General features: G+C 40.2%; 1 protein-coding gene across 1 annotated transcript in view; it reads right to left on the reverse strand.

The window, feature by feature from the left end:
- The window catches only part of plxna4 (plexin A4), a 259476-nt gene that overhangs the window by 70663 nt on the left and 174649 nt on the right, over positions 1-14164 (reverse strand). Inside the window, exons 6-9 of the mRNA XM_080885989.1 lie at positions 9326-9449; positions 5894-6047; positions 3557-3656; positions 2891-3005 (exon numbers count right to left, since the gene is read on the reverse strand). Of these exons, the coding sequence (XP_080742115.1) occupies positions 2891-3005; positions 3557-3656; positions 5894-6047; positions 9326-9449 (493 nt within the window). The remainder of the gene's footprint in view (positions 1-2890; positions 3006-3556; positions 3657-5893; positions 6048-9325; positions 9450-14164) is intronic.

Genomic DNA, 14164 nt, shown 5'->3' on the forward strand with positions numbered 1-14164 from the left:
AATAAGGTAAAGTACGTACATGTACAACTATGGTAGGAAGACTAACTTCATCTGTCAGCCCAGATCTTAAAACACATTGTTGGTAATCATTTCTCTGTTTGCCATTTCCGAATAAATTTCCCTAACTTCAGGGGTTTGTTTAAAGCCTCTATGATCATCTGACTGCTTCTGTTTCTTGTTATTGTGCCTTTTTTATTCCCGTATTTTTCAGATCTTACCTCTTTAAACTTTCACTTTCAGCGCCTTTCTGTAATTTTCTTTTCAACTTTGTTTCATTTGCTTTCATTCTCGATTTTCGCATATCCATTTTTCCTCTTTTCTCTGCAAATGCTCAAACTGGTCCTCAACAGTCAGTGCGTGTGCATGGCATTGATTTGTCCATGAATTGAACCAAAGCACCTCGCGCTACCATTTCTGTCTAATATTGGCAACTAATAGCTATTACAATTGGCATTTAGGTTCTTTAATAACATTATCCTGATCACTTGATCAATAATTTCCTAGTAAATAAAGTCTATGGCATTGATCACGCAGTCAAGAAGCAAATAATCAAACAACAACAAAGGACAAGGATGCTTTATGTGCCAGGAGATAGTGATACATCTTTGGTAACATTAATATTTGTGTGTTTTTTGCATCTTCCTACCAACTGAATATATTAGGGTAAGGCTTGACAGAGACTCAGGATATGAACATGCTGTGTTATAGACGGAGGAAGAAGAGGGGGAAATATCCCCCTGTGGTTTTCATCAGACAAAGAGAACAGGAAGTGTCCCCAGTTTCATCAGTGTCTTTAGGTGAGACCATGTGTGAATTAGGGAGGAGAGATGAAACAGAGCTAAATATGTAGGAAAACAAATATTGTTCACTGGCTAAACACAACCTATTCACGTCAATGCTGCAGAGGTTGGAAATGACTGTTGGCTCTTTCTACAGTGAAACTGAATGAAGCTGCAAGCACGTCCTTTGTCACTGAGACTCATCAGAATGATGGCTAAGTCCCTGACATGTGTGGAGGGTAAACAGGGACACGCCCTTAGTTAATGTGCCAACAGGCAAATGTCTGATCCGTGTGCCCATATCATTGCTGGCATGAATAAAAAGGCATTCACCGTACACCCAGGCTGGGCTTTAACGCTGTCCTCCGATGCATACTAACAACAAGCTCAACCAGTAGGGAGATTTGCCTGGCTCGATCATTAGCATAGAGTTAGGGGATTATTCAGATCACTTCCTGAAATCCCCTAATTGTAATAGTACACAAAAATTCATGTGCTGCAGTAAGAGGCCATCCCGTTTCAGAGCAAAGTTGACTTGATGCCTTTTGTGAAATCTGAAAAATCTTCTATGGCTGTATGTGAGTGTGCATGCTATCAAGCTTGTAGAACTGTGTGTCTGTTAATTCAAAAAGCCCACCAAAAGGCCAGCAGAAAAAAAACATGACCCTGGATTTGAGGGGTTAATTAAAAGCAAATTAAAAGTCATTAAGCCTGCAAAACACCTGTCTTTTTTGAAACAACATGTCAAAAAAAGGATGTCATTAATGTGCTAATACCAAAATCCGCCTTGCTTTATTTATGGTTTTCTTTTAGTCAGCAACACAATAGGAGAGGATTCACGCGTTATTATCCAGAGTCAATATTGACCACCGGCGCCTGAGCTAATTGGAAAAGTAAACCTGCAAAGACTCACGCTTGGGCCTAACTAAGCAGAAGGTTCAAAAGGATAATGGAAACGGCGGAAAAAGAAAATAATATCGTCTGAGCAGGTTGAATGGCTCGGGGGAAACACGGGTGGAATAACACAATCGAGAGCAGACTGCTCATCAAAGGAGACAATCTGGCTAAGCTTGTCCCTGCCCGTCGTGCGGCGTCTGCCAACCTAGACATGAGCACTAGTGATCTTCATCATAGCTCACCTCAGGCTAAGATTAACAGGCCACTCACTCCCTGTAAAACCCTCCCCCTGAAAGCCACTGCGAATTGTCAGCAAACAGACAGGCCAAAGACAGCCACACACTGTATATACACATAAAAATACAGAGAAATGCAGATACCCGTGGAATAATGTACCCACAGGCCCAAATCACGGGGACATCCCCTAAATTTCCTTTACCTCGCCGCTTTGCCCTAAAAGCTACTACTGCTGCAGCCACTCTAAATCAGCATGAAGCCTCTCTCTCACAGGATGGGGAGTGGCTGCTTTGGGGGCATTCACTGAATGTACCCCATCCAGTGAGTGGCTTGTCCTCTGCAGCAGAGCAGCCTAATTACAGTGGGTTCTGTTTCGAAGGGAATAGAACTGGCTGCCAATACTATTGATAATTCACACAGACTAAGCTGTCACAGGGAATAGGGTTGGGCAAGTGGAAATGACTCAGTTTTATTAGCTTCCACTGCCCTTTGATGTGCAGTCAAGAGTGAGACATGCCAAGAGGCTCATGCCAGATGGAAGCACTACAGCTGAAAGGTGTCTCAGTCCTTTTAACATAACTCTTTTTGCATGTAAAACCTCCACCGATGGCTATTAGTCTCACATAGCCAAACATTTCCCCTCAATTTATTTCACCATGTTTTATAACTTAGCTGGCTCAATACCCAGAGGCTGGACTGAAGCTGGGCAACAGTAAAATCTGAGGATTTGTGGACAATGTCTTAACGGGATGTAATTTGACAGTCTTTAGATCTATAGACAGAAGTGATGCTAGAAAACATGGTCCCCCTTGAGAGCTGCTTAAACAACAATTCTGACAGCACATCTTTACAATCCCGCCTAGCACCGGCATCGTCTACCTTCTGGGTGCTACAATGTGTTTCAATACCTGAACAGGTTGAAAATAAAAACAAAAATCAATGCAAACTTTTAATCTCATGCTCGGTTTGGGACTCACCTCAGGCTTCTTCACTCGACCCTCCTGGAAGGAACATGTGCGAGGGTCATGGGTACAGTCATGTCTGTATTTACACCAGTGGCACTGGTAGGGACTACTCACACATGACAGACACCTACAAGGAGAGCATAGTTTTGAATTAGGACTAAGCAGCACCAAATGCACTGAAGTACAAAAGCTCAATGTAACAACTTCTGTGCACAAATGGATTCTGCACATAGTTTGTGGCAGCTTTTCAACAATATAGAGGAATTAGATTTGCAACAAAGTATCTGTTTTAAATGTACTGGACCTCACAGAGCACTCAAAGCACTTTAGACAACATATCTCATTCACGTTGTCTACGTATATACACTTTCTACCAAACATTCCCACTACAATGAATGCATTGGGAGTAACCTGTGGTTATTGCCCAAAGATATTTTGGCACCCAGACTGGGGCAGCCAAGGATTGAACCATGAACCTTTCAGTAAGAAGACGACTTGCTCTACTTCCTGATCCAGAGCCACCCCAAAGGCCAAGGAAGCAAGACACAAACTAATTGCAAGTGCTGCATGCCTCGACTCTTTAGTTCGGCCCCCCAGATATTAATACAACATAACTTTGGCATTGTTTTATACACTCACTGAAGTGCAATTAGAAACTAATAGTAGACATAAACTTACGATTTGTGCACACTGCAATTGTAGAAAACAAAACTTGTATTTGCAAATGCCAGGCCGGTCTCTTTGGACTTGAGATAGAGCTGCACGATCTGGTGGTCACCTAGAGAAAACAGATTAAAGTCAAAATTAACGGTTTGATACACAGAGGTAGGAAGAAAGCTTTTGTACTCTGCTAACAAAACAAAGAAACACAAGACAAGGACAACAACAATGAGAACTAACAGAAGGAGGAATTGCCTTTGTTTCAGAACACGTTACTTGAAGCCGTTATTGACAGCTTCATTCAACTCTTCAAACAAGTAGGAGAAACAAAACAGTATTATAATGGTAATGTTAGAGTGTCACCGTTACTCTTTCAGCACAGGCAGGGGGTCGACACCACTTGTATGATAATCATTTCATTCGCTTATTCAAATATCATTTTACGACGTCGAGTTAGATGTCGTTTTAAAGAAAAAGAAAACGACTGCACTGCTAGGAGCTACAGGTGATCAGCTTGTTGCAATGGTAAAGGCAGTATGTCTTAGCAAAGAAAGAGAGTAGAAGAAGAGGGTTTTATTGGGTTAACTCTGCCTATTCCTGGCGTCTTACAAGAAACAAAAGTTGGCGCATATCCCTCGGGATGGACAATATTCCCCTGGAAAAGTCTTTGAGAGAGTCTTTGACAAGGTAAAGGAAGAAGAAGATGAAACGGAAAGTACGTGTGTGTTTGTGTGTGTCTGTTCGAGTGTGCGTGTCCATGAGCTTGCGCCTCATCTGTATTTGGTGTGTCCTTTTGTCTGGCACTAATGAAGGAGTTCATGTTTAATTCAACAGCCCATCCACACATCTAAATGCGCTCTCTCTCTTTCTAGACTACCTATGTGTCTCTCTCTCATCCTCGCTCTCTCTCTCTACCCAGGTCTCCTCACTTCCTTCCATGTTGCAACTCCTTCGTCTCCCTCGTGTCTGTCCCCCATCTCTCCAACAAAGGAGGAATCATTCATCAATCACAGTAAAGCACCACTGACAACGGATCTGTCCTAATTAGGCCACCTAAATGTTACCTTGAAGCCTGCTAACACTATCTCTCCCCGCCTCTCGTCACTTCATCCATCGCTCTCCCTTTTCCCTCTTTCAACTGAGCTTAGACTAATGAGTACTAGTAAAAATTGAAGATAAAAGACACGAACACTTGGAATGGTTTCCTCTCCCTAAAACAGGAAAACCATATGTTTGTGAGAGTGGAGGGTAACAAGCAGTTGGTAGGGAGAAATGTTGTATGGATCATTTGTGGATGACTCAGAGTACATATTTGCACATCAATGTTTGCATGACTGCAGCATTACCAGCTTTACATGTGACATAGCAAACATTGAACAAACGTTTTTTTTTTCTTCTTCAAATTCCCCAAAGCACCCCCAGGCTCCCTTTCAGCTATACATGTACATGTGTGCTGTCTGTCTGTGGATAACTTTATTGAAATGATTTCATATGTCTGTTAGGCACATATATGTGTGATTCTTCTGTTCTTCTGTTCTTGGAGCAATCGAGGAATAAAGAAAAACGCGAATGTGTATCTTTGCATTTGAATCCATTATATAAACAATGTAGAGACTACTTTTTTTGCACGACGCGCAAACAGTTGAAAAGATCTTCTTTAGAGCCTTTCCATCATAAACGGTAGCATTACAGCCGAATCCTAATATTTTTTGTTCTCTATTTCTTCTTTTAGAAAGAAAAATCAAGGGATGGCAATTTCATTATCTCAACACGAGGACACATAAGTGTTGGTGAAGGATCAACTGCCTGCAGACAGACCTTCCCAGATGGGAGTTTTCTCAATTAGAACAAGCTTGGCCACCCAAGAGAGAGAAGGACAGGGTTATCAAAAGAAAAACTCCATGTAAATGAAAACGATCAGTAAGGCAGTGGTACACAGGGAAACTGTCCACAGAGATTATATTATCTCTAGGCTACACGTTAGCTGAAATGCTGTAGTAAAACCACGCTGTGAAGTGTGATTTTCTGCTTTTTACACCGAGGTTAACTAGGGTCCCGTAACTCCCTCTAGAGCGTATTCATGTTAAGGTAGGCGAGAAGAAAAATCCCACATTCAGACAAATAACTAATGTTCATTCAATTACTAAACATATCCTAAGGCAGTGCTTCAAGGCCTGCTGAGTTACTGATGGCAATGAGAAAACAAAAATTCACAGAACACTCATTGCCCTAGGACAAGCATGCTTCTGACAGAAGGGAGAATATCCAGATGTGCATGTACCTGAGAGTCAATCAAGTCCTAATCTAATACGTGATGACTCCAGTCTTCTTCTTCTTTTTTTTTTTTTTTTTTACCTTTGTCAACGATTATTCGTGGCATTTCCTTTTCAGCGGGCGAGGAGCACTTTATCCGATTTCCCTCCACCAAGCCATTCATCTCAGCCAGGTTCTCAAATGTACAGTTGACACCTGCAGAGAGTTCTGGAACATTATGGGCTTCCAACACCAACTGCAGAAAGGGAAAGAAAAGTGATACAAGCCGTCAGATATGATAAAAGAGATTAAGGCCAGCTAAAGCTAACACATACATGACAGCACGAAAGCCAGTTTAAAACATACATGATGACTCATATCCAGGTGCATTTTATAGCTGCCCTGCGGTCTAAGATAAACAAGTGAGACAAGATAAACAAGCCCTAAATGTAATTTTATGTCTGACACACATCTGTGAGAACTTCACATTTTCAGATAAGACTGCTGAGCAGGGAACTCATGCAAGGTCACTGCAGAGTAAAGATCAATCAGCACAGTGGTCAGTGGCCAGAGGGGACACTGGGAGGGTTCTTGAACCAGGTGTCAGTTGCATATCCTGGCTGAATGTCCACACAACATGGACACCCTCTAATGCATTAAGACATAAAACTGAAATTAGTTCCATTTTAACAGGCTGTATCCAACTGCCAAGAGCACTGATACCTTTCTAGTCACCTTTCATTATGCCTTGTGGCATTGTATGAGCTACATTGATTTTTCAGTTCCACATTAAATTCCTGGCTGTCTGGCTCTTTGAGAACAAAAGGTGTTGTGGTATAAAATGTTTTGGAAAAGGTGAATAAAATGATAAAAACAGAAAACTCAAATCCAAAGTAAAACTCAAAGTGCAGGATGAACTATTAGTGAGAAGATGAAATAGTGAGAGTGCTGGCACGCAGGGTGCTGGACAGCAAGTGAAAAGAAGACTTTTGAAATAAAGAATGCAAATTCCTCCTCTTCATTTGAAAATGCTATGCAAGCTCTTTCAGCTTCTCAGGAAAAAAAGGCTTCAGGTGAACTAGTAACAGTGGGAGACAGAAAAATTACTCCGTGGATAAAAGGAAGAGAAAAAAAAACAGACTTGGGGAGCAGATGGAGAGGGGTCAAGACTGAAATATACATACTGACGGAAAACTGTGTCTGCAAGGGGGCTTTGGTCTAGGCATTGATTTGAAGCGTAGCCTATAGTAGTAGTAGTGTTGAAAGCTGCCTCAGCGCCAAAGAAGGGCTGACCTGAGCTGTTTTTATATTGCTATTTAATGGGTACTGGTGTGAATAGATACACAACATCCAGCATAAAGGTGGACACTGCATGACTTTTCTCTCTCTCACCTCCTTTATTTCTCGTCTTCTTTATTTATTTTTCCTTTTAAGAAGGAAAGGCGGACAGATGTAGAGTTCCCTCAATTACATTTAGAGCCGAGCCGCAGCAGTGATGCATGAGTATGGAAATAACATACTCATCTTTAATAGGAACAGCCGACAAATGCGCGCGCACAAATGACCTCCGGTAGTTTATAAAACACCATGCCTGACGCTGAGAATATGTGTTGGTGTTCATCTTAGATGGGTGAAAAATATCCTCGCTGCAGAGAGGATTTATTCAAACGCAGTCAACGCTACAGAGAAGACTGACTTAAACTTTATGTCTTCTTATGTTTATTATTAAGCAAGCTTTAAAGCAAACATGATTGTTTTATTTATGACCTTTTATGTCCAGAAGAGTGACATAAAAGTAAGATCTAAACTTAAGAGTACATTATTCCTGCATCACATCTGGCATATAAAAAAAAATATCTATGGAAATATCAACCATATAAGCAACAATTAGCTCTTAAAAGCCCAGATGCAATAGAGCAATTTCATTTTATAATAACTTCCACTCGCATTTCCTCTTGACTTGCTAACGTCTGCACCCATAGCATAGCAAAGCAATGTAGGGAGAAAATTAAGAAAATGAAAGAGAATTACGACATGTAAAAAGACTACATCCTCTGTGTGTGTGAAAAACTGCATGACACAGCTGTTCCATCTGTCCCTCTAGAAGCATAATAGTATTATAACGAGCACAACCCCTTCTTCCTCCAGTGTTGGCTGTGATCAGCCAGATATATTTATGATGACTTTTGAGGCAGATCCTAAAACTATTTGCTCAGAAAGTTATTTTCTGGAACTTCTGGAGCTTAGAAAATAATGGCTTCGTCTAGAGTAGGTCCAACTTCAGCGGTGATGTGTACCCGTTTCTGTCAAGAATTTCTAAGCCTTATCTTTCTCAACAAATATTTAAGAACAAAAAGGTCAAACAAAAGCCTTTGTCTGTTAGGCAGAAGCCCCTGGATGGGATATGTCTGGCAAAAGGTTAAACACTTGAAAGGCTTGAGCAACAACGCGCACGCACACACACACACTCATAAATATCATTTTTGTGTTGCAGAGGAATTCTTCTTCTTCTTAAAAAAAAAAATGCAATCCGCACGTGACCCTTGATGCAATGGAGATCTTTCATGCTGATTGCACTTTATGAGTTAAAATTGCACCACCGTGTTAACCTCTGATGCTGGGTACAGTAAGGTAAGTGGAATATTTATACTATATAACACACAGTGTTACTGCAGTACTTTCTAGTAACGTCAAAGATGCTGACATTTAAAACATTAGCCTCTTGATCCTGTTCAAATCAAAGAAAAAAAAAGATTTTGTGTCGTGGTGAAAGCTGACACGGGGATACACCGAGATAGTTCGAGCGCTTGTGTTTCTCCAGTTTCTGCAGAGACATATTTTTGTTGCAATGGATCACAGCCTCTTTGCACACCAATCAATACACTTAAACAATAAAAACAATTCAGACCCTTTAAATCTGGCAGCTGTTTGAGAATGAAACATCCAGGGGGAAAAGTGGTGCATTTGGCTGCCAACAATCACAATAAACACAGCCGAGCTAAACTATACTCTGTCAATGATTGTTGACATTTGTTGGGAGACCATTTCGTTGGACGGGATTGTAAGTTGTGAGGTCGGGATTTGAGGAATGCCTGCTGGCAGTCAGTAAAATCATATAAAGCAGGATTACAGAGTTAAAACAAGCTACTAATCAGTATTTAGAGCGTAATTCCACCATATTACAAATTATGCTTGAGAGTGTGATTTTGTCAATCTGCCAGACAAGATATTCTCACCAGAAACTTATTCAATTATCCTCACTTTCTATTGCAATGTGGCTCCAGTAAAGCAAATGCACGTTTGGCTGCTAAAAATATTCCATATGCAGTCAGAGAAAGATATATTTAATTACTTCAATTTAAAATGTGACTAAATTTAATCTTCCAGGTGACACAAAGAGGAAACTGATGCCTGATAGTATAGGACATGTAACACACACAGGGAAAAAACACAAGGTTTGCGCATCTAAAGCCCCAAACAAGCCTTTGTTTCCATTTCAGGGTATCTGATTCAGTGAGTTTGTTTTCCACTCACCGTGACACTAAACTGGGACACGGAGATGTTGTTTGGATGGACACTGAGACGCACACACTGCTTGATGTCGGATGCAAAGCGCCGGGGCTCTGATGAGCGCTCACATTTCTCCTTTCTGGCACACCTGGAAAAAGAACAACAACAGGGAGTGTTATTCGTGGAGACAAATACACACATGCTTATTGGCATATGCATGCCTGCAGTAACCTGACCAGGGCTTACCCCTTTCCACCTGTTGGCATCTGGGAAAAAGAGAATGTCCCTCCCCCTCCCCGACAGTTGGTGCTATACACATTTATCATATTTCCTCTCTGGCAGCGTACCAGCCTCAGTGTTCAGTGAATGGAAGGCTGGTCACCACAGGGCTGGGAGCAGTTACATTTAAAACAATGGTTGCTCTATATGTGGAAGTGGAGACGGCCCATTGGGAAAGAGGTAGTAGTCCTCTTCTTTGCAAAGTCATCTTAATGACTGGCATTCATGGGCAGTGCCAAATGCAGGTGGATATGTGGATGTTGTTTGGGACGTGGGATAGATTACTTCTGTCTAATCCAGTAGAATACAGCGTTTTGGGGAGCTGGAGTACTGGACCATTTGTGGTGTAAGAGGAGTTTACTGACTCATGTTCCAAAAACAATCCCTTGATAGACTACAAGGTCATTTCCCATAGCTGGGCGATCTAAATGAGCTCGTAATTAAAGGAGTATGAGAAGCGCAACTGGTTCTCACCAAAACTGCTGCAATGGAAAGTTTTCACATTAAAAATTCCAGTAGAAGTGGCTGGGAAACACAATTATTTAAACTGTTGTTAAATATATGCTTAGCGAGAAATTCTAAAAAACAGCCCCAGACTGTAATATCACCTCAACCTTCTTCTCTACACAAACACCCACATGCTCTTGTTCTAATCGAATCCCCTCATAAACTTATTCAAGTTTAATCCCCTATTGATTCAGACAAAAACTTTCTGTGCAATTAACAACCTGGAAAATCCAGAGAGCGCCCTAAAACTCCTTTAGAGGAATAAAAGGCTGAAAAGAAAGAAAGAGGCCTTAATGAACGAATGAAAGAAAGACTTTCGAGGTGGTTGACGTCTGAGATACAGTAATACCTTATGCAGAAAGAGGCTTTTTTCTCCTGAATTGGACAGACAGAAGGAGGGTGGGTTTTGACCTGACATGAGCATTGTAAAGTTAAGCGGCCTAACGTGCTGCAAAGAAGACAGACAAAGAAAATGAAAAGAAATAATCTGTTCGAGAAAGGCACAGAACAGGAGGAGGGGTAAAGAGCGCTGCCGAGAGAGAAACAGAGAGAGAGAGAGTGTGGAAAAGAAAGCACAAGAGAAGCACGACTTAAAGGAATGCAACCATTGTTGGCTTTCTGTGAAGCTTTCCCTTCTAAGCTGGTTTGAGTAGGGGTTTAATCGCTTCAGGTTCCTTTGTGCTTTTCAATCACTGATGTCTGTGCCTCCTCTTCTAGCACTGATTTAATAAGGCCGCATCATATAAGTAACCCCCCAGGCAAACAACCCACATAACCCCCCCCTGCCAAAAAAAGCACACTTTCACCGACAAACACTGATCAACCACGACATTAAAAGTGCTGATAGGTGCGGTGCGTGACATGGATCATCTCATTAGCATGCAAAGTTCTGTAGGAAAACCTTGGGTTCTGGCATTATGCGGATCTTACTTTGTACTCTGACAGATACCACCCACGTAAACATTGCTGCAGACCAAGCAACACAATATTGGACAGGCAGTTTTAGCTTTGCAGCAACATTCAAAATTAGATATAGTGTTACATGCGTACCATTGGCTTCTGTTTTGATTCATATTTTAAGCAGCATTCCAACTTTTTTGGAAATAAGGTTCTAAATACTTGCTTTGTATGTGCTTTTGTGCCCATAATGATGTTTGTCTTTGTGTGCGTTCCTTAACAGTGTCACGGTACATTGTGTTTTGGTAGAAAAACATGCATTTCATGCCAAAATCGCTGGCTGTATTGCATTATTAACATTAACTGGCACAATCTCTTTAAGTGAATCATCACTATGCATGATTGCCTCATTACTAAATTCAATTCAGGCCTAATACATTTAGAAAATGTTCAACAGATAGAACAATTCCTTAAAATTTCAAAGAAGGAATTAGATGTCCTCTCACAAATGACACATCCTTGAAGATGAACTGACCGACCTACATCTGGAGTTGTTGATCTTCCTCCCCCCCTCTTCTTTTCTATAATATAGTAACTCCAATCTCTACAGCACAGTTACAGTGAAAACATTGCAGAAAAAGTTACCAGACTTTTGAAAATGACCAATAAAACAAACCCTAGTAGCATTTTGATTTATGAGGGATAAGCTCAGGGTTGATAAATATCTGCTGTCCCTTGCTGAACCTTATTATGACCCAGATTTATGACATCATCTTTATGAGACTCTTGCTGCTGTAAATGACAGTGGTGGAGAGGATGATGACGATGTAGGAACACAACAGTAAAGAGAATGAAACAGAGTAAACAGGACAAGATGCGAGGATGTGTAAATGCTGAGTTTGCAGTGAATAACATTTTCAAATTTTACAGTTTTCTTTTTATGTGTTCGTTGAATTGTTTATTTTTGTCCAATATTCACATCTACCAAGATTTGCAGCTGATGTTTTATCATCCGCAGGACTTATAACGCATCTTAATGCAGTTATAAGACGTAATGATGCAGTATGAGTGGATGGTTGCAACAACAAGACCTGGCATAGCTGGACTGGGACTTGTTAATACAGGATTATGAGACAAGGTATGATCCTCTACTTTAAAAAGTGGACAGGGGGCAATTTGTTTTGGTTGTTATGTGCAGTGAAGATGGATTAAAAAAAAAAAATATCCTGACTCACTGAATTTAATCTGCTATAGATTAATTTCACACCTATAGAGAAATATAGAATACATATAAGTATTTGTACTCTGTAAGACCACATTATTCCAGTAAATCAAATCTGTTGTCATGTGTAAAGTATGATGCCAGTGATTAAAAACATGAATACAATTAATTCATTTTTTAATTACATTTATTTTCAGGATTATGTGTTTTGTGACAGTCCTAAGAAAAGTGCAGAGGTGTTGAAATACCGCAGCTCAAACATCACCGCCTGACCGACACAGCATCAACACCTTATCTCTCACTACAAAACACACAAAGATGGTTATTATTATCCATCATTTTGTGATGATCAGTTTCATTCATGGTGACTGCTGTTATTCTAATAGTTTGATAGCAATTAAATGCCTGCCTTCGTTATTTAACAGCTGGGGTTAAGGTAATAGCTCACTGAAACATAACTAAGAATATTTACAGGAGGTTTGTAACATTTCATTTGCATGTGATTACCAGCTTTTATTAATAAACTGAAAAAATAAAAAGACAGAAGGAATGGAGAATTCTATTTTTTCCAGGACTTTGAAGGGAAAAGTCACTTTCACCTTGGTCAAAGTGAACATTTTGCTTTTGCCTTCAGCCCTGTAAAGTTTTCCTTCAATGAATAGCATCTGCATGAGATGCTATTCGTTTGATGTAAACAGATGCTTAAAATTGAGAACACTTTTGTTTTTTATATATCACAACAATCCTGCTATATTTACTTTTTACTTTGATTTTTCTGGTTATTCATAAGTAGCCCTATCTATAATGTGTGAGTAAACTGAAATAGCTTCTGTTAATGTTGAAAATATTTTTCATGGTCACGATTAAATTGGTTTTGGGTAGATCATCAGACATGTATCCAAGCTATTCAACATCCCTCAACTTGTTTACTGATCTTCTGTTAAGCTGTTTATGGAAAGTGTGGGTCTATAAATGTTGCCAAAGACAATGTTATAAGATTGTTTGTTGTAAAGCTACTATTTAAACAAACTGTACGCACTAAATCACAAGATGAACTAGAAAGAAAAGGTCTCTTTTTGCAAGAGTGTTTCTAATTTCTAGAACAGTTTCACTTTGGCTTTCTCTGGCCTTGCAGAAACTGTATATTGCATCTGCACTTCAGAGTCTTAAGGTCACAGAATTGCTGAGCAGGTTTAAACAAAAACAAAGGGGTCAAATAATTTCTGTTTGAGTTCAACAATGCAGAGAAAGTGACTCAAGAGAAGAGGGAAGCTACCGATTTTTTAATCTACCTTCCTAATAATGGGCAATAGAGCTGATGTCTCATTTTTTTGTGTTCATCGAGATCACTGGCATGGTGGAGGGATACACCAACAAAACACAGGCTCGCTCTAGAATCAGCATTTTCTTAAAGCACAATGCAATGTCACCCACCAATCACGCAAACATTCAGATCAAATTGTTCATCTTCCACCAGCACACAGTCACAATTCATGCATACCAATGCTCTGTTTAGTTTGATTAAATAAAACCTCCTTTTATTTTATTCACTCCCAGCAGAGAATCCTACTGAGATGCTAGTGGGTAACCAGTTAACAGATGCATATGAATATTTTCATTTACCAAATGGTCTTACATCCTGATTGAATCTCTAGCCAAAGCATAGGATAGCTACACACATTGGCTATGTCCATGCCGGGAGAGGGGAGAATTTATCTGGCCATTTGGCGACTTGGGTTTTTACTGAAAGGATGTTTAAGATAATGCCTTACATGGTTTAACTGATGTAAGTGATGGGCATTATCAGAGGAAAGCACTGGATAATTGTTTTCAATTACGTTCCACGCGGACCCTGAAAGGAAAGAAAGATTGCATCATTTGTAACAATATGCAACAATCTCACCCTTTTGTAAACATCAAAGAATAGAACATTTAGAGGACCCCCGAGATCAAAGCGA

Source organism: Rhamphochromis sp. 'chilingali' (assembly GCF_963969265.1).
Source record: "Rhamphochromis sp. 'chilingali' genome assembly, chromosome: 7".
Lineage (NCBI taxonomy): Eukaryota > Metazoa > Chordata > Actinopteri > Cichliformes > Cichlidae > Rhamphochromis > Rhamphochromis sp. 'chilingali'.